The sequence below is a fragment of the Ranitomeya imitator genome, chromosome 8 (assembly GCF_032444005.1).
Source record: "Ranitomeya imitator isolate aRanImi1 chromosome 8, aRanImi1.pri, whole genome shotgun sequence".
In the NCBI taxonomy this organism is placed as follows: Eukaryota; Metazoa; Chordata; class Amphibia; order Anura; family Dendrobatidae; genus Ranitomeya; species Ranitomeya imitator.
Genome location: NC_091289.1, coordinates 1,776,488 through 1,802,209, shown reverse-complemented (window position 1 = coordinate 1,802,209; position 25,722 = coordinate 1,776,488). Strand labels below are relative to the sequence as shown.

At 53.5% G+C, this 25,722-nt stretch overlaps 2 protein-coding genes across 6 annotated transcripts in view; one reads left to right on the top strand and one right to left on the bottom strand.

Moving 5' to 3' along the window:
• Positions 1–25,722, bottom strand: part of RNF123 (ring finger protein 123) — a 106,167-nt gene that overhangs the window by 1,474 nt on the left and 78,971 nt on the right. For all 5 annotated transcript variants that reach the window (XM_069735978.1, XM_069735982.1, XM_069735979.1 and 2 more), the window contains 5 exons: positions 24,672–24,811; positions 24,402–24,590; positions 11,028–11,103; positions 10,868–10,952; positions 3,554–3,684 (listed from right to left, as the gene is read on the bottom strand). In XM_069735978.1, the coding sequence (XP_069592079.1) occupies positions 3,554–3,684; positions 10,868–10,952; positions 11,028–11,103; positions 24,402–24,590; positions 24,672–24,811 (621 nt within the window). The remainder of the gene's footprint in view (positions 1–3,553; positions 3,685–10,867; positions 10,953–11,027; positions 11,104–24,401; positions 24,591–24,671; positions 24,812–25,722) is intronic.
• On the top strand, positions 4,320–6,188 carry AMIGO3 (adhesion molecule with Ig like domain 3). The gene has a single exon (XM_069735983.1). The coding sequence runs from the start codon at positions 4,576–4,578 to the stop codon at positions 6,037–6,039; it is 1,464 nt and encodes a 487-aa protein (XP_069592084.1). The 5' UTR covers positions 4,320–4,575; the 3' UTR covers positions 6,040–6,188.

The following is a 25,722-nucleotide window of genomic DNA, read 5'->3' as shown; positions in this document are numbered from 1 at the left end:
AGATGACTAATTCATAAACCCCCCAACATAGTACACCACACCCCTTCATCTTAGTCCCCCCTATATTCCCCCCGTGTAGATAATACTCTGCACCCCCATATATCCCCCCGTGTAGATAATACTCTGCACCCCTATATCCCCCCGTGTAGATTATACTCTGCGCCCCTACATCCCCGTGTAGATTATACTCTGCGCCCCTATATCCCCCCGTGTAGATTATACTCTGCGCCCCTACGTCACCCCCGTGTAGATTATACTCTGCGCCCCTACATCCCCCGTGTAGATTATACTCTGCGCCCCTACATCCCCCGTGTAGATTATACTTCTCGCCCCTACATCCCCGTATAGATTATACTTCTCGCCCCTACATCCCCCGTGTAGATTATACTTCTCGCCCCTACATCCCCCGTGTAGATTATACTTCTCGCCCCTACATCCCCGTGTAGATTATACTTCTCGCCCCTACATCCCCCGTGTAGATTATACTTCTCGCCCCTACATCCCCGTGTAGATTATACTTCTCGCCCCTACATCCCCCGTGTAGATTATACTTCTCGCCCCTACATCCCCCGTGTAGATTATACTTCTCGCCCCTACATCCCCGTGTAGATTATACTTCTCGCCCCTACATCCCCGTATAGATTATACTTCTCGCCCCTACATCCCCGTATAGATTATACTTCTCGCCCCTACATCCCCCGTGTAGATTATACTTCTCGCCCCTACATCCCCGTATAGATTATACTTCTCGCCCCTACATCCCCCGTGTAGATTATACTTCTCGCCCCTACATCCCCCGTGTAGATTATACTTCTCGCCCCTACATCCCCCGTGTAGATTATACTTCTCGCCCCTACATCCCCGTGTAGATTATACTTCTCGCCCCTACATCCCCCGTGTAGATTATACTTCTCGCCCCTACATCCCCGTGTAGATTATACTTCTCGCCCCTACATCCCCCGTGTAGATTATACTTCTCGCCCCTACATCCCCCGTGTAGATTATACTTCTCGCCCCTACATCCCCCCGTGTAGATTATACTTCTCGCCCCTACATCCCGGTATAGATTATACTTCTCGCCCCTACATCCCCCGTGTAGATTATACTTCTCGCCCCTACATCCCCCCGTGTAGATTATACTTCTTGCCCCTACATCCCCCCGTGTAGATTATACTTCTCGCCCCTACATCCCGGTATAGATTATACTCTGCGCCCCTACGTCACCCCCGTGTAGATTATACTTCTCGCCCCTACATCCCCCGTGTAGATTATACTTCTCGCCCCTACATCCCCATGTAGATTATACTTCTCGCCCCTTCAATCCCCGTGTAGATTATACTTCTCGCCCCTACATCCCCCGTGTAGATTATACTTCTCGCCCCTACATCCCCGTGCAGATTATACTTCTCGCCCCTACATCCCCCGTGTAGATTATACTCTGTGGCCCTACATCCCCGTGTAGATTATACTTCTTGCCCCTACATCCCCCGTGTAGATTATACTTCTCGCCCCTACATCCCCCGTGTAGATTATACTTCTCGCCCCTACATCCACCCGTGTAGATTATACTTCTCGCCCCTACATCCACCCGTGTAGATTATACTTCTCGCCCCTACATCCACCCGTGTAGATTATACTTCTCGCCCCTACATCCACCCGTGTAGATTATACTTCTCGCCCCTACATCCACCCGTGTAGATTATACTTCTCGCCCCTACATCCACCCGTGTAGATTATACTTCTCGCCCCTACATCCACCCGTGTCGATTATACTTTTTGCCCCTACATCTCCCGTGTCGATTATACTCTGCGCCCCTACATCCCCCGTGTCGATTATACTCTGTGCACCCTCGGCTCATTTACTCTCCTGAAAGACGATTCTAGCAATAAACCCAATAAAATCTCCCCAGCCAAGTCACAATATGTGCGCCCAGACACTAGGGCCAGAAAGTGCCCCCCAAACCAGATGACTAATTCATAAACCCCCCAACATAGTACACCACACCCCTTCATCTTAGTCCCCCCTATATTCCCCCCGTGTCGATAATACTCTGCACCCCCATATATCCCCCCCGTGTAGATAATACTCTGCACCCATATATCCCCCCGTGTAGATTATACTCTGTGCCCCTACATCCCCGTGTAGATTACTCTGCGCCCCTATATCCCCCCGTGTAGATTATACTCTGCGCCCCTACGTCACCCCCGTGTAGATTATACTCTGCGCCCCTACATCCCCCGTGTAGATTATACTTCTCGCCCCTACATCCCCCGTGTAGATTATACTTCTCGCCCCTACATCCCCGTGTAGATTATACTTCTCGACCCTACATCCCCCGTGTAGATTATACTTCTCGCCCCTACATCCCCCGTGTAGATTATACTTCTCGCCCCTACATCCCCCGTGTAGATTATACTTCTCGCCCCTACATCCCCCGTGTAGATTATACTTCTCGCCCCTACATCCCCCGTGTAGATTATACTTCTCGCCCCTACATCCCCGTGTAGATTATACTTCTCGACCCTACATCCCCCGTGTAGATTATACTTCTCGCCCCTACATCCCGGTATAGATTATACTTCTCGCCCCTACATCCCCCGTGTAGATTATACTTCTCGCCCCTACATCCCCCGTGTAGATTATACTTCTCGCCCCTACATCCCCCGTGTAGATTATACTTCTCGCCCCTACATCCCCCGTGTAGATTATACTTCTCGCCCCTACATCCCCCGTGTAGATTATACTTCTCGCCCCTACATCCCCCGTGTAGATTATACTTCTCGCCCCTACATCCCCCGTATAGATTATACTTCTCGCCCCTACATCCCCGTGTAGATTATACTTCTCGCCCCTACATCCCCGTGTAGATTATACTTCTCGCCCCTACATCCCCCGTGTAGATTATACTTCTCGCCCCTACATCCCCCGTGTAGATTATACTTCTCGCCCCTACATCCCCCGTATAGATTATACTTCTCGCCCCTACATCCCCCATGTAGAATATACTTCTCGCCCCTACATCCCCCATGTAGATTATACTTCTCGCCCCTACATCCCCCATGTAGAATATACTTCTCGCCCCTACATCCCCCGTGTAGAATATACTTCTCGCCCCTACATCCCCCGTGTAGAATATACTTCTCGCCCCTACATCCCCGTGTAGAATATACTTTTCGCCCCTACATCTCCCGTGTCGATTATACTCTGCGCCCCTACATCCCCCGTGTCGATTATACTTCTCGCCCCTACATCCCCCGTGTAGATTATACTTCTCGCCCCTACATCCCCCCGTGTAGATTATACTTCTCGCCCCTACATCCCCCCATGTAGATAATTATCTGCTTCACCCCAGTCTCTCACAGACATCCCACCACGGCTCCTCACCCCACCACCCGTCCATAGCTGTAGCGGAGCTGCCCCTCCCTGTTCTGTACTACGATCATGTCCCGCCGATCACTGGTCGGTCTCCGTGTTGCTTGGATATCTGACCTGCACCCCAACCTTCCTGTCTGGGGGTCACAGCTCTGGGAAATATGGCAACCAGCTACGTACAAGCCTGCAGGGAGAAGTGCTTCTTGTCAGCCGGCGGCGGCGCGCTGCCCTCGCTCTGTCCCAGCAGGTAGTGGATGGAGCGCAGCTGGAAGCAGGGATCGGCCAGTAAGACGCTCGTCGCTCGCTGGATCCTACAGGGAGAGACATGATGGTGAGATCACACTGAGGAGGATGTGAGTAGCAGTACTTCCAGGATGAGCTGTACAGGAGGGGATGCTGGAATTATAGTGAGGGAGCGAGGAGTCGGCGCCGATAGATCGGATCACATTTCCTGCTCTGGGTCTATCTCCTGCAGCAGAAGTGAAGAAAATGGTGCCCTGGGGACCACCACCGCTCCGATCCGTCCATTATCTGCTGCGAGACCGCCACTTGCATTACAGCGCCTTAACCCCTCACATGCTGCAGCCCCTGGCAGCTTTAACCCACCATACGCCACAGCCTCATCATTAACCCCTCCCATGCTGTAGCTCCCGATGGATGTTCACCCCCATAGATCAGTTTTTCCCTGAATTACGAGCTTCTGCCGGACCCCCGAGAAGCAGATCAGAGCGGCGATGGCAGCGCGGACTAATGATCTTCATTACCACCCAGCCAATGTCCCAGGACAGGAGGCTACTGTCCGCTGCCGGCCCCCTGGCCGCGGCTCCATTCCCACGCTGGGCCCTAGAAGAGATAAAGTAGCCATTAAGAGCCGTGATCGGGGAGCGACTCCCCCCGGACATCAGAGACACAGCCAATAAGCGGCAGGGAGGGCGGCAGAGACATGAGAGCTGGCGGCAGAGACGCAGGAGCTGCCGGCAGCATCACAACTCCACAAAGTCCTCAGCTGCAGCAGCCGGCAACTTCATCTTCTCCGTGGGAATCGGGAGAATCTGAGGACGCCGCTGATCTCTTCTATCGAGCAGTGGAGCTTGTGACCCCGGAGCCGTCTGCTTTCCCAAGTCATGACCACCAGCGCGGCCGTGGTTCCTTCAGCACAGCACTGACTGTGCCTGCTGACCACAACCAGGTAACCAGACACCATGGTAACAGACGGCTGCCCGCGGGGATGGACGCTGATCCTGGTGACTCTGCTGCTCCGAGGTTCCTCTGCTTCCGGCTGCCCCTCCGCTTGTATCTGCGCCTCGGACCTCCTGAGCTGCAGCAGCTCGGCTCTGACCCAGGTTCCTGACAACCTGCCACCCTTGTCTGTTACTGTGGACTTGAGTCACAACAGCCTCCGCTTCCTGCCCAGTAACTGGCTCTCGGGGGTCCCCTATCTCCTCGTTTTACGTCTTAATCACAATGAGCTGAAACGGCTGCCGGTGGGATCTCTGCACAACGCCTCCACCCTGAGGCACCTGGATCTGTCCTCCAACAAGTTGCAGAGCATCCACAGGGCGGCCTTCCATCTGCTGCCCAGCCTGGAGGAGCTGCTGCTCTACAACAACCACATCGCGCAGGTGGAGGAGGCAGCATTCACCAGACTCCGCAACATCCAGAAGATCTACTTGAGCTGGAACCACCTGAGCAGCTTCTCCTTCAGCTCCATCCACAACCTGACACTGCCCAACCTCCGCACCCTAGACCTGTCCTCCAACAGGTTCCCGGAGCTGCCCCTGGAGGAGATATCCGCTTTACCCGCCTTCATCAAGAACGGCCTGTACCTGCACAACAACCCGCTGACCTGCAGCTGCGCCCTCTATGCCCTCTTCACTAGCTGGAGGCAGCGCGGGTTCCTGTCCATCCTCCATTTCTCCCGGGAGCACACCTGCCTGTACATGGGGAATCCTCGGGCCGTGGTCCGGACCCTGGAGGCTCAGAACGGACTTGTCAATTGCTCCACAGGACCTGGGCAAGACGTTGCAGAGCCTGGATTGAAGGTTCTGGTGGGGCGGAGGCTCCTGGTGACCTGCAATACCAGCCTGCCCCAGGAGAACACCACCTACCTCTGGATCTCGCCCGCCTACGACTTCATCCTCCCTCCCGGAACTAGTAACCAAAGTTTTAGGATCCACCCCAACGGCAGCCTAGAGATCCAGAGGGCGCAGCCCTGGCACTCCGGGGTGTATCTGTGCATCGCGGTCAACAAGCGGCTCAGCTACAACGCCACACACGAGGTGAACGTGACCATCCATTACCCCAAGCATGCGGCGGAGTCCTTCAACACGGGCCTCACCACCCTCCTGGGCTGCGTGGTCAGCCTGGTCCTGGTCTTCATTTACCTCTACATGACTCCATGTCGATGTTTCCGATTCTGCAACTCGAAGCCCCCGCAGACCCCCAGCCCCCCACAGGAAAGCAGCGCTCAGTCCTCCATACTCTGTGGGACTCCTCCAGTCTGTGAGGGGCCTAACAGCCGCAAAGTGGGAGCCAGCCGCCATGTTGTCTTCTTGGAGCCAATCAAAGAAGGGAGACCTGAAAAGAACCCGAAGATGCTGCAGCTGCGGTCGGATTCGGACTCGGCCAGCTCCGTCTTCTCAGACTGTCTGATCGTGCAGACATAGAGACTGCCGGGGTCCGCTGCATGGGGGCGCAGGGATCCCCCTCTCTGTAACGTAACGTCCCGCATGTCTCACAGGAGAAGTGACTGACGGCCGGGGCCCCGGGAGCCGCCATGTTCATCTTTTCACACTAATAAAAGGTTTTGCAGTCTTTCAGCAGAGACGTTTCTAGATTCATGTGTGCGCCAGTAATGTCACTGCCCAGGAGATATGAGGTCATCGGCTGATGTGATGTCACCGGTGAGGTATTTGTCCTCATGGTGGTGGGTTGCAGGTCGTCCCAGTGATATTTGGCCCCGCGGTGGTGGGTTACATGTTTTTCTTGGTAATATTCGGCCCCGCGGTGGTGGGTTACATGTTTTTCTTGGTAATATTCGGCACCGCGGTGGTGGGTTACATGCTCTTCTTGGTAATATTCGGCCCCGCGGTGGTGGGTTACATGTTCTTCTTGGTAATATTCGGCCCCGCGGTGGTGGGTTACATGCTCTTCTTGGTAATACTCGGCCCCGCTGTGGTGGGTTACAGGCTCTTCTTGGTAATACTCGGCCCCGCTGTGGTGGGTTACATGCTCTTCTTGGTAATATTCGGCCCCGCGGTGGTGGGTTACATGCTCTTCTTGGTAATACTCGGCCCCGCTGTGGTGGGTTACATGCTCTTCTTGGTAATATTCGGCCCCGCGGTGGTGGGTTACATGCTCTTCTTGGTAATATTCGGCCCCGCGGTGGTGGGTTACATGCTCTTCTTGGTAATATTTGGCCCCGCGGTGGTGGGTTACATGTTTTTCTTGGTAATATTCGGCCCCGTGGTGGTGGGTTACATGTTTTTCTTGGTAATATTCGGCCCCGCGGTGGTGGGTTACATGCTCTTCTTGGTAATATTCGGCCCCGCGGTGGTGGGTTACATGCTCTTCTTGGTAATACTCGGCCCCGCTGTGGTGGGTTACATGCTCTTCTTGGTAATATTCGGCCCCGCGGTGGTGGGTTACAGGCTCCTCCCAGTAATATTCAGCCCTGCAGTGGTGGGTTACAGGCTCTTCTTGGTAATACTCGGCCCCACGGTGGTGGGTTACAGGCTCTTCTTGGTAATACTCGGCCCCGCTGTGGTGGGTTACAGGCTCTTCTTGGTAATACTCGGCCCCGCTGTGGTGGGTTACATGCTCTTCTTGGTAATATTCAGCCCCGCGGTGGTGGGTTACATGCTCTTCTTGGTAATATTCGGCCCCACGGTGGTGGGTTACAGGCTCTTCTTGGTAATACTCGGCCGCGCGGTGGTGGGTTACATGCTCTTCTTGGTAATATTCGGCCCCGCGGTGGTGGGTTACATGCTCTTCTTGGTAATATTCGGCCCCACGGTGGTGGGTTACATGCTCTTCTTGGTAATATTCGGCCCCGCGGTGGTGGGTTACATGCTCTTCTTGGTAATATTCGGCCCCGCGGTGGTGGGTTACATGCTCTTCTTGGTAATATTCGGCCCCGCGGTGGTGGGTTACAGGCTCCTCCCAGTAATATTCAGCCCCGCGGTGATGGATTATGTCCTCCTCTTAGTAATATTTGGTCCCATAGTGGTGGATTATGTGCTCCTTCCAGTAATATTTGGCCATGCAATGGTGGGTTACAAGCTGCTCCTGGTAACATTCGGCATTATGGTGGTGGATCATGCACTCCTCCCAGTAATATTCGGCCCCGTGGTGATGGGTTACAGGCTCCTCTCAGTGATATTAGGCCCCGCGGTGGTGGGTTATGTGCTCTTCCTGGTAATATTCAGCCCCGTGATGGTGGGTTACAAGTTCCTCCCGATGATAGTTGGCCCCCGTGGTGGTGGGTTACATGTTGTTCCTGATAATATTCAGCCCCGCGGTGGTGGGTTACGTGCTCCTCCCAGTAATATTTGGCCCCACGGTGGAGGGTTACAGGCTCCTCCCAGTGATATTCGGCCCCGTGGTGGTGGGTTGCATGCTCTTGCTGGTAATATTCAGCCCCGCGGTGATGGATTACGTGCTCCTCCCAGTAATATTCGGCCACGCAATGATGGGTTACGAGCTCCTCCTGGTAATATTCGGCATTATGGTGGTGGATCATGTGCTCCTCCCAGTAATATTCGGCCCCGTGGTGGTGGGTTGCTGGCTCCTCCGAGCAATATTCAGCCCCAGTGGTGAGTTACGTGCTCCTCCCAGTAATATTCGGCCCCGTGGTGGTGGGTTACATGCTCTTCCTGGTAATAGTTGGCCCCGTGGTGGTGGGTTACATGCTCCTCCTCAGTAATATTCAGCCCCGTGGTGGTGGGTTACATGCTCCTCCTCAGTAATATTCAGCCCCGTGGTGGTGGGTTACATGCTCCTCCTCAGTAATATTCAGCCCCGTGGTGGTGGGTTACATGCTCCTCCTCAGTAATATTCAGCCCCGTGGTGGTGGGTTACAGGCTCCTCCAAGCAATATTCAGCCCCACAGTGGATTACGTGCCCCTCCCAGTAATATTCAGCCCCACGGTGCTGGGCTACAGGCTCCTCTCGGTAACATTCGGCCCCACGGTGGTGGGCTACAGGCTCCTCTTGGTAACATTCGTCCCCATGGTGGTGGGCTACAGGCTCCTCCCAGTAATATTCAGCCCCGCGGTGGTGGGCTACAGGCTCCTCTCGGTAACATTCGTCCCCATGGTGGTGGGCTACAGGCTCCTCCCAGTAATATTCAGCCCCGCGGTGGTGGGCTACAGGCTCCTCTCGGTAACATTCGGCCCCATGGTGGTGGGCTACAGGCTCCTCCCAGTAATATTCAGCCCCGCGGTGGTGGGCTACAGGCTCCTCTCGGTAACATTCGTCCCCATGGTGGTGGGCTACAGGCCCCTCCCAGTAATATTTGGCCCCACGGAGGTGGGCTACAGGCTCCTCTCGGTAACATTCGTCCCCATGGTGGTGGGCTACAGGCCCCTCCCAGTAATATTCAGCCCCACGGTGGTGGGCTACAGGCTCCTCTTGGTAACATTCGTCCCCATGGTGGTGGGCTACAGGCTCCTCCCAGTAATATTCAGCCCCGCGGTGGTGGGCTACAGGCTCCTCTCGGTAACATTCGTCCCCATGGTGGTGGGCTACAGGCTCCTCCCAGTAATATTTGGCCCCACGGTGGTGGGCTACAGGCTCCTCCCAGTAATATTTGGCCCCACGGAGGTGGGCTACAGGCTCCTCTCGGTAACATTCGTCCCCATGGTGGTGGGCTACAGGCCCCTCCCAGTAATATTCAGCCCCGCGGTGGTGGGCTACAGGCTCCTCTCGGTAACATTCGTCCCCATGGTGGTGGGCTACAGGCCCCTCCCAGTAATATTTGGCCCCACGGTGGTGGGCTACAGGCTCCTCTCGGTAACATTCGTCCCCATGGTGGTGGGCTACAGGCCCCTCCCAGTAATATTCAGCCCCGCGGTGGTGGGCTACAGGCTCCTCTCGGTAACATTCGTCCCCATGGTGGTGGGCTACAGGCCCCTCCCAGTAATATTTGGCCCCACGGTGGTGGGCTACAGGCTCCTCTCGGTAACATTCGGCCCCATGGTGGTGGGCTACAGGCTCCTCCCCTGTGATATTCGGCCCGTGGGTTACATGTGTCCATTATTATATGCACAGCCCATGGCCCTTGTACCCGCGGCGGTCCTGGTGGTGGAAGTTCGCCGGCCTCTTTGCGCTCATCCTCACTGATCCAGATTTAAGTGCTAATATGTTTTGTACATAAAGGCAGCGTGAGCGATGAGGGAGACTCCATTTTGATTTATTAATTTCAGGCCCAATAGATTATCCACAGATCTCCCTTCACCCCTGAATTGTGCCTCCCACCCATGGGATAAGTACACGAATTCCCAAAAGAACAAGAACCTGCCATCTGGCCAGAGAATTAGAGGCCACGTGTTAGTGAAGGCGAGGAGGAGCAGAGCTGGGAGCCCCGCATCAGTCAGGGAAAGCGTAGACCGAGGGGCACCGACACCTAGAGATGAATTATGAGAGGTCCGATATACCACCAGAACCCTGGGAGCCCCCTGCACGCACCCCTGTGTCTCGTCTTTCTATAGGTGTCCCAGATACCGAGCTATCGAGACTGGCTCTCCAGAACTACTTAGCCGACCCGAGTTTGGACTCTCCGCATCGGTCCAGCCCCAACGAACCTGTTGAGACGTCAGTCGTTCCATTTGGACCTCCCACTAGGAAGTTGCAAGGGAACCACACACAAGAGGAGCCGGGATACAGATATCCCCCCGCCGTCACCAATCTGTGAGGGAGCTTCCACAGCCACAGCTCTCAGCGCCCCCCTACCCTCAGGTCAGTCAGGGAGCTGCACCTAGGATAAGTCACCAGCGAGGCTGCCCTGTCACATACTGGTTATCGGGGCACTCTGCATATATATCTCCAGTCCCAGATCGTGAATATATATATATATATACCTCTGATCCGTCACTGCCAGGATCGGAGGTTTATCGGAGGGTAAGGGGCGCCAGAGAGCTGTGACTGTGTAATCTCCATCACAGATTGCTGAAGGCGGGGAGACATCTGTATCCCCCCGGCTCTCATTTTCTCACAGGAAGAATCCTGGGGGTCCGCACCCACCATCCCAAAGATGCCAGCAGCTCCCAGCATGTACTGAAAACCAATGAGGAAGATGGAGGCAGTAGTGCAGGACAAATCACTGAATACAGACCCCTAGGAATATATTCTGCGACCTCTACCTTCGGTCGTCACACGTCAGGTAATAGGACTGCAGACGATCCGAGCAGCTGCATGCGATGGTGGAGGCTGCCGCCCATCTGTCACTACACATGAGACCCCCCGTTACCCACCAGGCCGTGGGTCAGGACTCACCCTTGGGGTTCACCATCGACCAACAGACGTACGAGAATACCGGTCACTGCCACCAGAATTGGGTAATGGTCCACGCTCTCCAGACCTGGCGGAGGAGAGGACACGGCCTTAGTGGGAAGTGCAGGGTTAATGGGGGCTTGGGGACGGGGTCTTCACTGACCTGGCAGTCGGAGAGTGACCACCCTGTCAAACAGGTTCCTCTCAGCCGTCACCCGGTTCAAGACCTGATTCAGAAGCTGGAGAAAAACAAACAAGTGAGGCCGAGAACAAAATCAGAACCTTACACCGAGGTTCAATGGGACAAGCAGTCCTATGTAAATATATTCTTCCATCAGGGGTTACTGGGCCGAGCACTCCTGTGTAAATAGATTCTTACACCGGGGGACAGGGAGGAGATCAGGACGGGTGAAGAAGACCGTACCTTCCTACCCCAACCCTGAGACGGCTCATCGTCCGCCCAGAGACAGGGGCGCCCCAGGCCCCAGGAAGGAGAGGAACATCCTGGGGGGAGACGAGCTCCGGCGAGTCCACGAGTACCTTCTCCTCCCGAGTGGTCGCCATGCTACGTGAGTACGAGGACGCCGGCAAAGCACTGACCGGGCTGAAGGAGGAGCTGCGGGAGGCTCGGGTCCTGAACACCCAAACCTCTAACAGGGAGAGACCCGCGACCTCCCAGAGGTTCAGAGCCCTCAGAGATGAGGTGGTCCGGTTAGTGCTCCTCCGGGAGGAGGACGTGTGGGCAGACTCCATCCCTGCTCACTGCGGCTGAGCCGGCCGACGCCTAGGCTGTGGGGGGCAGGACTGAGGAACATGTTGCAGTGAAAGGTGGGCGCACTGTTGTGACAGGGGAGCAGGATGCCTCGGCACCCAAACTAGACACTAAACCCCTGAAGTCTGTGGTTACAGGGCAGGCGACTGACGAACAGTCTGCCCAGCACAATAGGGGGCAAACTGATGCAATAGGGGGGCCGGCACTGATCAAGGGAAACAGGGTGTGGTGCTGCGACCCTCCCCCGGTCCAGCAGGTGTGAGTGCAGAGAAGCCAGACACAAGTGAGGAAGGAATGGATGTGGAAGGTGCAGAGAACACTGGGACAAATGGTGGTGACACTACTGGTAATAAAGTGACGGGAAGTGGTGGCAATGGTAAGGGGAATGGTGGGAGTAGTGGTGGAGTGAATGATGGGAGTAGTGGTGTTGCAAATGATGGGAGTAGTGGTGGAGTGAATGAGGAGAGCATTACTGGTGTTGGTGGAGGGGAAGCAGGTAGTGGTCCCGCTGCCCCCCAGCGGTGGCGGGGGCTTCAGCCCCAAGCTATTCAGGAGCTGTCGCTGCTGGGGGTTGTAGTGCACCCTTGTCTGGTGACCCTGAGGATGGGAAACAGGGTGTGGTGCTGCGACCCTCCCCCGGTCCAGCAGGTGTGAGTGCAGAGAAGACAGACACAAGTGAGGAAGGAATGGATGTGGAAGGTGCAGAGAACACTGGGACAAATGGTGGTGACACTACTGGTAATAAAGTGACGGGAAGTGGTGGCAATGGTAAGGGGAATGGTGGGAGTAGTGGTGGAGTGAATGATGGGAGTAGTGGTGGAGTGAATGGTGGGAGCAGTGGTGGAGTGAATGATGGGAGTAGTGGTGGAGTGAATGGTGGGAGTAGTGGTGGAGTGAATGATGGGAGTAGTGGTGGAGTGAATGGTGGGAGTAGTGGTGGAGTGAATGGTGGGAGTAGTGGTGGAGTGAATGATGGGAGTAGTGGTGGAGTGAATGATGGGAGTAGTGGTGGAGTGAATGGTAGTGGTGTTGCAAATGATGGGAGTAGTGCTGGAGTGAATGGTGGGAGTAGTGGTGGAGTGAATGGTAGTGGTGTTGCAAATGATGGGAGTAGTGCTGGAGTGAATGATGGGAGTAGTGGTGGAGTGAATGGTGGGAGTAGTGGTGGAGTGAATGATGGGAGTAGTGGTGGAGTGAATGATGGGAGTAGTGGTGGAGTGAATGGTGGGAGTAGTGGTGGAGTGAATGGTGGAAGTAGTGGTGGAGTGAATGTTGGGAGTAGTGGTGTTGTGAATAGTGGGAGTAGTGGTGGAGTGAATGTTGGGAGTAGTGGTGGAGTGAATGGTGGGAGTAGTGGTGGAGTGAATGATGGGAGTAGTGGTGTTGCAAATGATGGGAGTAGTGGTGGAGTGAATGAGGAGAGCATTACTGGTGTTGGTGGAGGGGAAGCAGGTAGTGGTCCCGCTGCCCCCCAGCGGTGGCGGGGGCTTCAGCCCCAAGCTATTCAGGAGCTGTCGCTGCTGGGGGTTGTAGTGCACCCTTGTCTGGTGACCCTGAGGATGGGAAACAGGGTGTGGTGCTGCGACCCTCCCCCGGTCCAGCAGGTGTGAGTGCAGAGAAGACAGACACAAGTGAGGAAGGAATGGATGTGGAAGGTGCAGAGAACACTGGGACAAATGGTGGTGACACTACTGGTAATAAAGTGACGGGAAGTGGTGGCAATGGTAAGGGGAATGGTGGGAGTAGTGGTGGAGTGAATGGTGGGACTAGTGGTGGAGTGAATGATGGGAGTAGTGGTGGAGTGAATGGTGGGAGCAGTGGTGGAGTGAATGATGGGAGTAGTGGTGGAGTGAATGGTGGGAGCAGTGGTGGGAGTAGTGGTGGAGTGAATGGTGGGAGTAGTGGTGGAGTGAATGATGGGAGTAGTGGTGGAGTGAATGGTGGGAGCAGTGGTGGAGTGAATGATGGGAGTAGTGGTGGAGTGAATGGTGGGAGTAGTGGTGGAGTGAATGGTGGGAGTAGTGGTGGAGTGAATGATGGGAGTAGTGGTGGAGTGAATGATGGGAGTAGTGGTGGAGTGAATGGTAGTGGTGTTGCAAATGATGGGAGTAGTGCTGGAGTGAATGGTGGGAGTAGTGGTGGAGTGAATGGTAGTGGTGTTGCAAATGATGGGAGTAGTGCTGGAGTGAATGATGGGAGTAGTGGTGGAGTGAATGGTGGGAGTAGTGGTGGAGTGAATGATGGGAGTAGTGGTGGAGTGAATGATGGGAGTAGTGGTGGAGTGAATGGTGGGAGTAGTGGTGGAGTGAATGGTGGAAGTAGTGGTGGAGTGAATGTTGGGAGTAGTGGTGTTGTGAATAGTGGGAGTAGTGGTGGAGTGAATGTTGGGAGTAGTGGTGGAGTGAATGGTGGGAGTAGTGGTGGAGTGAATGATGGGAGTAGTGGTGTTGCAAATGATGGGAGTAGTGGTGGAGTGAATGAGGAGAGCATTACTGGTGTTGGTGGAGGGGAAGCAGGTAGTGGTCCCGCTGCCCCCCCCAGCGGTGGCAGGGGCTTCGGCCCCAAGCTATTCAGGAGCTGTCACTGCTGGGGGTAGTAGTGCGCCCTTGTCTGGTGACCCTGAGGATGGTGACTTGCAGCAGCGCTTCCTGGACGAGGGGAGAGTTCCATCAATGTAGAGGGGAGGGAGGTTGATCTGTCTTTCTGGATAGAGAGACACGGTCTTTCCGCCTTCCGAGATAGAGGGGCAGAGACTGTCTGGTCTCTGCCGACACCGGGGCAGAGGAGTAACCGTAGGAACGTGGCCCGTCTCCAGTGGGTAACAAGGATGCCTGTCCTGATCGGTGGAAGGTTTCTGAGCTCCTGCTGGGGATGGGCTTTGCGGCATATGACATCTTTGCCTAGATCCATCCCTATGGGACCTCCTACTTCGATGTCAGCTTCGTGAGACCGGAGGGCCTTGAGCTTTTCTGGTCTCACCACGAGCTGGCTTGGGGTCGCCCCGAATGGCGGGGTTTCCTCGCTGTAGCAATATCCCGCCAGAACTCAGTCAGGAGGGTGACCGTTTTGACCAGTAACGAGTCACTTTCCTGTGTCGACATCTCCACCTGGGTTGGACGATACGGCGACATCGTCGGTATTCCCGAAAAGACCCTCGGAGACCATGGTATCTGGTCAGGAGCCTGGACCTTCATGGTTTAATTGAAGGTTTCAGGAAACACCGTTACCCATATCCCTTCCTCAACATTTTTGGGGAGGGACAGGATCTTGATTTTCTACCGGGGGCAGCCTAAGGTCTGTCACAGGTGCGGCAGCCCCACACACTTCAGTGCGCAGTGTACCACCCAGAAATGCGCACTGTGTGGGGACCTCGGCCATCTCGCTGCGACCTGTGGCAGGATTAGGTGTAACCTGTGTGGTGACCTCGGTCACCCGTTCAGTCGCTGTCCGCGTTCCTTCGCCAATGCGGTCCTGACAGCGGCTAGTGCGGGACCGGCGAAAGCCGGGACCAATCTCGCCGGTGAAGGGACCAGCAGAGGCGGAGGAGGCAGGGAACCGGTGAGGAGCAGGCTGCCGCCATCCAATATCAGGCGGCAGGAGCAGCGCCATGGGAACAGGGGGCAGGGAGTAATGACCCTAAACTCTGACCCGGGTGCTTCACTTGCAGCTGAGGATCCTAAAGACAGCGAATTGAGCGAGGAAGTCAAGAGACTTGAAAGGGAGGAGCAAAAGGACGCCATGTCTGCCCAGGAGCCTTCATCCGGTGACAGTCTGGATGAGGGAGAGGGCGAGTGGTCACAGCAAAAGAAAAAGGGTAACAGGAAAACAACTAAGGATAAGAGGGGTCCGGGCCTCGAGCCTCCTCCTTGGAGTGCGACCCCTCTGACTCCGTAGCCCTGATCCAGGTGCCATTGGAAGGTCCAGCCGCCCCCCCCCCCTCTGGTGGATCTCTCTAACCGGTTCCGGGCCCTCCAGGACTCCCCTCCAGAGGGGGGCGATGGGGACCCGGGGCCGGAGGTTGCGGACAAGGTTGTTGGGGCTCAGGAGGTCGCTGGGTCTTCTTCTCAGGGGGCAAACACAAAGCCTTCTGGGGGGGGACTACCTCAGGACCACCAGACGAGGGCCAGAGTGTATGTAAGGAGAGAATGGATGAGTCTGTTTGTCTTAAGCGCACTAAAAACTCATCAATGACAGAGGAAGAGGGTGAAACTGTTGGGGGTGGGAAGAAAAAGGCTATCTAATTCAATCAATCATGATGACGGCACCCACCCCATTGACGCTGGCAACCATTAATGTTGCCAGCATAAAGTCAGAAGCGGCAAGGTACATGGCCTTTCATTTTCTCGGCTAACTTGATGCCGACATTTTGTTTTTGCAGGAGACCAGGTTGACCGACCTATCAACCATGCATAAGGCAAGGCAGGAGTGGAGGCACGGGCCCTCCTACTGGTCTCTTGCGGCCGAGCTGTATAGCGGGGTGGCGGTCCTTTTTAAGACCGCAGCGGTGGAATGCAGACGATTGATCGAGTTAGAAATGAGGAGATGCTTGATCCTAGATGTCTCCATGGGGGGACAGGAGCTTCGGCTCATTAACATCTACGGTCCCCAGTCCAAGTGGGACCGCAAGTGTCTCTTCATGAAGATCAAACCTTTCTTATTTTCGAGCCGGCAGGTGGTCTTTGGAGGGGATTTCAACAACGTCACGAGACCCTGTGATAGAGGAGGTTCCGGAGACCGGCTGGCTTACGATTGCGTCGCGCTAAATAGGATAGTAAGTGAGGCACGCCTGGTGGATGTCCACATCCGGCACAACACAGGCCACGCGGGGTTCACCTTTTTTAGAGGTAGTCAGTGCAGGTCTAGGATAGACAGGTTTTATTTGAAGGAGGAGGCCATCTCCTCGCCATTGTCGGTTGTGGAGGTGGAATTCTCTGATCACTGTTTGATTATGTTTTCTCTGAGCGTTACAGAGACCCCTCGGATGGGAAGAGGTTATTGGAAGCTGAATTCATCACTCCTTGAGGAAGAAGCTGTAAGACGGTCCTTTGAGGAATTTCTTCAGAGCCAGATACCGCTGCTGGGCCTAAGTAACACTAAGTCTGAGTGGTGGGAGATGTTCAAACATCGGATGGCGAGATTCTTCCGGCAACTCTCGAACCTCAGAAGCCTGAACAGGGATCGCCTGTATCAGAGCCTGAGGAGGAAACTCGAGCATCTTGTCTCGACTGGGGGTAGCCGCGAGGCGATCTCCAGTGTGAAATCCTTGCTAAAGAGGTGTCAGTACGATAGGCACGCATCTTTGGTTTTTGAGAGGGACTACGGGAAGTACTACTCACCCGACCCTTACAGAAGCTGCAAGATGTCAGTGAATAGTAAGATAGTGACAGGGCTGATGGACAGTACGGGATCCCTGAGAAGGTCCAGATCAGGGATCTTAGAGGTCGTCAGTTCATACTACTCGCACCTCTTGGGAAGGAAGGAACTGGATCGTGACAGGATGTCGGCTTTCCTGGCTGAAGCTGTTCCAGAGCCAGGGGCTGACCTCTCGCTGGGCGGTTTGGCAGAAGCGATCAAAGAAGAGGAAGTGAGACTGGCGATCGATGGGCTCCGGCCCAAAAAATCGCCAGGTCCGGATGGCTTAACATCCGAGTTCTATAAGACCTTTAGGGACTCCTTGGTCCCCCTCTTGACTCAGGTGTTTAATGATTGTCTCTCCTCGGACACTCTGCTGAGATCATTAAGGAGGTCGGCTTTGATCATTTTGTCAAAGGGTAAGGATCTATCACGCATTGAGAATTGGCGTCCCATATCACTTCTCAATGTGGACAGGAAGGTTTTGGCTAAGATACTCTTCAACAGGCTGGTGAAGTTTGCGCCACAGCTCCTTTCGGAGGCCCAGCACTGTTGCGTTCCTGGCCATAGCACTTTCAGTGCTGTTCTGGGTGTCCGGGAGGCTGTGGAGCGGGGCAGGGCTTTGGAAGGGGTTCTTGCTGACCCTGGATCAGGCAAAAGCCTTTGATCGGGTCGACCACGAGTACCTCTGGTCCACTCTTTTGAGGTATGGTCTGCCTGGAGGGTTTGTGGACTGGCTTAAGACCTTATATGCAGGGGCTGAGACTTTCCCTCTGGTAAACGGGTGGATTGGACAACCTTTCGGGGTGGGATCTGGTGTCCGCCAGGGCTGCCTCTTAGCCCTTTGCTTTACGCGTTTGCGATCGATCCCTTCCTCAGAAGGGTTGATTGTGGACCGTTGGCGGGGGTGAGGATGGGCGAGTTGGCGCCAGAGGCTATCCTGAGGGTAGTGGCCTACGCGGACGATGTCACCGTCTTTGTTTCTTCGCAAGAGGAGGCGATGGTGGTGATGTCAGAAGTGGAGAGCTACTCGGAGGCATCTGGGTCCAAGGTCAACCAGGACAAGTGTGAGAGTCTCTGGCTGGGACGCGGGGATCCCACGTTTGATCTTCCGGACACCCTCCCCGAACCCCAAGAACATGCCAAAGTCCTAGGCATCGAATTTGGCCAGGGTGATTACCCCACGAAAAACTGGGAAGGCAGAATCAAAGGAGTCGCCCAACGATTGGACCAATGGAAGGGTTGGTCTTTGACCCTGAGGGAAAGGGTTGACCTGTGCAAAGCTTTCCTGCTCCCCTTGCTAATCTACCTGGGCAGCGTCTGTGTCTTGCCAGAGCCTCTCTGGACACGGGTCTACAGTTTGTTCTTCCAGATGTTATGGGGGAATAGACTAAACCTAGTCAAACGGGAGGTCACTTATCGCACGAGGAGACTAGGGGGGTTGAATATGGTGAACCCCGTGGTGTTTCTAGTGAACACCTTTTTGAAAGGTAATGTGGCAAACCTCTGGAAAGAGAGGGCTCCTCCATGGGTATTCTGCAAGGAATGGTTTCAGCCTTTCTTCCAGGAATGGGAGACAGGGGGAAGATTAAAGGATCTTCGCACACCGCACGGGCATCTCCCGGCTTATGTTACCCCGGTTCTGAAAATAATGCGCCGGTGGGGTCTGGGAATGTGGGAAGTGAGGTCCCTCCCGAGGAAACTCCTCGACATGCGGGTCTTGCTTTCGCATTTTCAGAGACCATTGGTCCTCAAGGACTGCCCGAGTCGGGATCTAGAGGTCGGGTTGAGTTTGTTAAATTCTAGCAGGATCCCCAAAAAGTATTGGGACTTGACTTGGCGCTGCTTCCAAGGTACCGTATATACTCGAGTATAAGCCGAGATTTTCAGCCCAAATTTTTGGGCTGAAAGTGCCCCCCTCGGCTTATACTCGAGTCACGGTAGCGGTGGGGTCGGCGGGTGAGGGGGTGAGGGCGCTGGGGTATACTTACCTAGTCCCAGCGATCCTCGCGCTGTCCCTGCCTTCCCACGGGCTTCGGCGCTGCAGCTTCTTCCTCTCTTCAGCGGTCACGTGGGACCGCTCATTACAGAAATGAATAAGCGGCTCCACCTCCCATAGGGGCGGAGCCGCCTATTCATTTCTCTAATCAGCGGTGCCGGTGACTGCTGATAGAGAAAGAAGCTGCGGCACCGAAGACAGGAGGGGACAGCGCGAGGATCGCCAGGACTAGGTGAGTATGTTATATTCACCTGTCCTCGTTCCAGCCGCCGGGCGCCGATCCATCTTCCCGGCCGGCGCCTCCATCTTCCCGGCGTCTCTGCTCTCTGACTGATCAGGCAGAGGGCGCGATGACGCATATAGTGTGCGCGGCGCCCTCTGCCTGATCAGTCAGAGCAGAGACGCCGGGAAGATGGAGGCGCCGGAACGAGACGCCGGGAGCTGCAATCAAGGGAGGTGAGTATGTGTTTTTTTTTCTTTATTGCGGCAGCGGCGGCACAAATTTATGTGGAACATCTATGGGGCACAGTGAACGGTGCAGAGCACCGTATATGGCACAGCACAGCTATGGGGCACAATGAACGGTGCAGAGCACCGTATATGGCACAGCACAGCTATGGGGCACAGTGAACGGTGCAGAGCACCGTATATGGCACAGCACAGCTATGGGGCACAGTGAACGGTGCAGAGCACCGTATATGGCACAGCACAGCTATGGGGCACAGTGAACGGTGCAGAGCACCGTATATGGCACAGCACAGCTATGGGGCACAGTGAACGGTGCAGAGCACCGTATATGGCACAGCACAGCTATGGGGCACAGTGAACGGTGCAGAGCACCGTATATGGCACAGCACAGCTATGGGGCACAGTGAACGGTGCAGAGCACCGTATATGGCACAGCACAGCTATGGGGCACAGTGAACGGTGCAGAGCACCGTATATGGCACAGCACAGCTATGGGGCACAGTGAACGGTGCAGAGCACCGTATATGGCACAGCACAGCTATGTATGGGGCACAGTGAACGGTGCAGAGCACCGTATATGGCACAGCACAGCTATAGGGCACAGTGAACGGTGCAGAGCACCGTATATGGCACAGCACAGCTATGTATGGGGCACAGTGAACGGTGCAGAGCACCGTATATGGCACAGCACAGCTATGTATGGGGCACAGTGAACGGTGCAGAGCACCGTATATGGCACAGCACAGCTATGGGGCACAGTGAACGGTGCAGAGCACCGTATATGGCACAGCACAGCTATGGGGCACAGTGAACGGTGCAGAGCACCGTATATGGCACAGCACAGCTATGGGGCACAGTGAACGGTGCAGAGCACCGTATATGGCACAGCTAGGGGGCATAATGAACGGTGCAGAGCACTGTATATGGCACAGCACAGCTATGTATGGGGCACAGTGAACGGTGCAGAGCACCGTATATGGCACAGCTAGGGGGCATAATGAACGGTGCAGAGCACTATATGGTTCACACCTATGGGGAAATATGAACGGTGCAGAGCACTATATGGCACAGCTATGGGGAAATAATGATCTATTTTTATTTTTGAAATTCACCGGTAAATGCTGCATTTCCACCCTAGGCTTATACTCGAGTCAATAAGTTTTCCCAGTTTTTTGTGGCAAAATTAGGGGGGTCGGCTTATACTCGGGTCGGCTTATACTCGAGTATATACGGTAAGTTGTATGTGAGGGACAATTTGAAGCACAGGAGCTCCGTGGACAGGAATTGTCCCCGTGAGGCTTGCGCTATCATGCTGGAAAGCATGGAGCACTTCCTGCTTCATTGTCCCTTTAATACAGAGTTGTACAACGGGGTGGGCGCTTCCATTGGTTGGCCGCGGCTGGCCACTCTGTCCTATGCCGAGTGGGCCTATGGAGCGTTCAGAGACCTCGGGAGAAGGGACCGAGCCACTTTATTCTTAGTCAGCGCAGTGGTCAGGTATTTCACGTGGAACGCACGAGTTTTAGTTTCGACGCAGAGTAAAATCCTCCGAGTAGATGAAGTTTGTAGCAGCATCCTAGGTGCCCTGGTGAAGGTGCATTCTCTGGAGTGCGGAGGACTGGGTGCCCGGAGGGCGGCCCATCTCTGGAGGGGTTTCTCCTTCAGGGTGCCTTAGTCCGTTAGCGCTCCTATATCCTGGTGGTGGGCTGATATCTTTACACCCTAGATTTTTGTTTTGTATTTCTGTTCCCTGAATAGAAGGTTTGCAGGCATCGAACTTGAGCCTTGGGTGGTGAGAATGTAGGTTGTGTTCTGTGATGTTGGTTTATGTATATATTGTATATAGTGTATTGAATATAGTGTATCTAATATATAAAGCTGAATGTGTATGTGTGTGTGTGTGTGTGTATGTCCGGGATTGGCATCTGCACCGTCGCAGCTACAGCCACAAAATTTTGCACAGTCACACGTCTGGACCCCGAGAGCGTCATAGGCTATGTTGTGAGGTGAAATTTTAACCCCGCGCTTTCCAATTCACCAAACAATTTTGCCCCTATCTACATAATGGGGAAAAGTGAAAGGAAAAGTGTTGGAGGCAAATTGACAGCTGCCAGATGTGAACAAGGGGGACTTAAAGAATGAGAGCGATGGCGCCAAAGAGTATATACCGTACAGTTGCTAAGGTGGGGTCCCGACATGGGATACTCACCACACACGGGGATATGAACACACACACAAAATGTGCCACACATCACCACGTGCTTGAACATATATCACCCTCAGCACACATTTCACCACACATACACCAACCTCGCCACATAAAAGTCGAAACACAAAAGTCGCCGCTCAAAACTCGCTATGCGCAAAACTCGCCACATGCAAAAACTCACCTCATGGAAAACTCGCCACACGCAAAACTTGCACACGCGGAAAAATTGCCACATGCACAAAAGTTGCAACACATGCAAAAGTTGCGTCACACAAAACTTGCACATACGCAAAAGGCACCACACATAAAACTCGCCACGCGCAAAACTCACTATGCGCAAAACTTGCTGCACACAACTTGCTACACTAACCTATCACATGCAACTCGACACACAAAAAGTTGCTACACGCATGTTGCCACACAAAACTCATCTCACAAAAGTCGCTACATGCATGTCGCCACACACCACTCAACACACACAACTTGACAAACGAAACTCGCCCTAAAACACACACAAGTCTGGTATTATCCTTCAAAAATAAAAATCTGATTAATAAGCAGACAAACTACAAGAGCAACAAATGTACCATATAGGAAATATGGCAGCTGTCAGTCACATGACCTGTCTATTATGTGTATGTGTGAGCTAATATATACTGCCAGGGGGAGGGCTTCCTGTTGGCTGGGGATTTATCAGGCTGCCAATTTAGCTTACAAATACTGAGGTAAAAATACTGAGCAAATAACGTGTGAACGAGGTCTAATACAGGAGGAGATGACACAGGTATATACTATATACAGGAGGAGATGACACACAGATATATACTATATACAGGAGAGATGACACACAGGTATATACTATATACAGGAGGAGATGACACACAGCATGTATATACTATATACAGGGGAGATGACATACAGTTATATACTATATACAGGAGGAGATGACACGGGTATATACTATATAGAGGAGGAGATGACACACAGGTATATACTATATACAGGAGGAGATGACACAGGTATATACTATATAGAGGAGGAGATGACATACAGGTACATACTATATACAGGAGGAGATGACAAACAGGTATATACTATATACAGGAGGAGATTACACACAGGTATATAGGTACTATATACAGGAGGAGATGACATACAGGTACATATATATACAGGAGGAGATGACATACAGGTATATACTATATACAGGAGGAGATGACAAACAGGTATATACTATATACAGGAGCAGATGACCTACAGGTATATGCTATATATAGAAGATGGCATACAGGTATATACTATATACAGGAGGAGATGACAAACAGGTATATACTATATACAGGAGCAGATGACCTACAGGTATATGCTATATATAGAAGATGGCATACAGGTATATACTATATACAGGAGGAGATGACACACAGATATATACTATATACAGGGGAGATGACACACAGGTATATACTATATACAGGAGGAGATGACATACAGGTATATACTATATATAGAAGGAGATGACATACAGGTATATAGTATATATAGGAGGAGATGACATACAGGTATATACTATATACAGGGGAGATGACACACAGCAGGTATATACTATATACAGGGGAGATGACACACAGCAAGTATATACTATATACAGGGGAGATGACATACAGGTGTATACTATATATAAGGGAGATGACAAACAGGTATATACTGAGGTGAAAATGAAAAGGTGTGAGTGCAAAATGAGAGGAGGGAAAATAGTGGAGTGATCGGAAAATGACAGATGTGAGGTCGAAATGACAAGTGTTAGGGGGGAATGAGGAGTGAGGGGAAAATGAGAGGCGTGATGGGAAAATAAGAGAAGTGACGTGCTATAACTAACCACAGATATTTACTATGCCCAGGCAACGCCGGGCTCTTCAGCTAGTTGTATATATTGAACATAGTGTGTATAATAGAGGGTCTTAGGTTGGGTGGGGGGATTGGGGGGTTCAACGGCGGTGATAAGAGACTGATCTGGCCTGGCCCAGGCCCGCCTGGGGAAAAACTTTGGGGCCTGATCCTAGCTCGGATGATTCCTGAACTATGTGGCCAGAGCCGGGTCAGGTAGGTGTGTGTGTATATATATATATATATATATATATATTATATATATTAAAAAAACAAACAAATGTTAATTTTGTACACTGTATTGTATTTAGTGTGAATGTGGTGGTGTAAAGGTGGCTGTAAGGTTCGGCAGTGGGACCAGCAGGGTTTTGTTGTGTTGTATAGTGTTTGGTTTAGTGTAATGTGTTTATAGTGTATATATTGTATATAATATTGTATATAGGACGGTGGGAATGTAGTGGGGGTTGTATATAGTAGTATGAATGAAGCTGGGCCGGGGGTCTTACATGATTTTATACTATTTATTATTTATTATTTTTACGGTATTCATGTAGTTAAAAGTATTTTTTTGTTGTCTTTTAGTTTTGCTTTCTTTATGTTATTGGATTTTTTCTTTCTCGTCCCTGATTTGTAGGTCCTGAACTTTCTCCATTTTTGTTCCATTTCCGGTTTATTTCTTTGTGGCTTTTGTCGTTTGTTGTCGTCTGATTGGAGCTTTGTTCTGTTGTGTTTTATTTGTAGTGTATCACAGTTAGTGTCACGTGAAAGTATTTTATTTAATAAAAGACCTACAATCTATTACTCCCTGTTATCAGCCTCTGTACACTGTGCCGTGGGTGACGCTCCCTCGTACCTGAGCCAAGCGTCGGAGGAGAAGTTCTGATGACGAGCGGCTCCAGTCGAGGAAGATGTCGGGGATCAGGGTGACCGTCATCTCCAGGACCCGCAGGAGACTGACTGACAGATCGAAGCACGTGGCGCAGACCTTCAGCTGCCGACTGTCCACAAAGTTCCTCTCCAAGCGCTCGGCCGCCTGCTGGATCTGCACAGAGGACGGAGCTTAGTCAAGTCCCAGGACAACGGAGCAGATCTCCATCTGCGGCCCCCCGGCCCCCGTCCTCACCTCCTGAATCATCCCGATGAATTCGGAGAATGCCCAGTTCAGCTGGTTCAGGACGCTGTTCAGGAAGCTGGAGGCCAATTCTGGGTCCTTGCGGAGCAGCTCCGCCATGTGGCTCTGCAGCAGCGTGGACGGGCACGGCTCTGCAAAACAGTGCAAAATGACACCCCAGCCCCTCACTCAGATGAGCAGGAGCACACCGGACCCTCACTCACATGGAGCGAGCACACCGGACCCTCACTCACATGGGGGCGAGTACACCGGACCCTCACTCACGTGGGGGGAGCACAACGGACCCTCACTCACATGGAGCGAGCACACCGGACCCTCACTCACATGGGGGCGAGTACACCAGACCCTCACTCACATGGGGTGAGCACAACGGACCCTCACTCAGATGAGGAGCACACGGACCCTCACTCACATGAGGCGAGCACACCGGACCCTCACTCACATGGGGGCGAGTACACCAGACCCTCACTCACATGGGGTGAGCACAACGGACCCTCACTCAGATGAGGAGCACACGGACCCTCACTCACATGAGGCGAGCACACCGGACCCTCACTCACATGGGGCGAGCACACAGACCCTCACTCACATGGGGCGAGCACACCGGACCCTCACTCACATGGGGCGAGCACACCGGACCCTCACTCACATGGGGCGAGCACAACGGACCCTTACTCAGATGAGGAGCACACCGGACCCTCACTCAGATGAGGAGCACACGGACCCTCACTCGGATGAGGAGCACACCGGACTCTCACTCACATGGGGCGAGCACACCGGACCCTCACTCACATGGGGGGAGCACACCGGACCCTCACTCAGATGAGGAGCACACGGACCCTCACTCACATGGGGCGAGCACACCGGACCCTCACTCAGATGAGGAGCACACCGGACCCTCACTCACATGGGGCGAGCACACCGGACCCTCACATGGGGCGAGCACACCGGACCCTCACTCAGATGAGGAGCACACCGGACCCTCACTCACATGGGGGGAGCACACCGGACCCTCACTCACATGGGGCAAGCACACCGGACC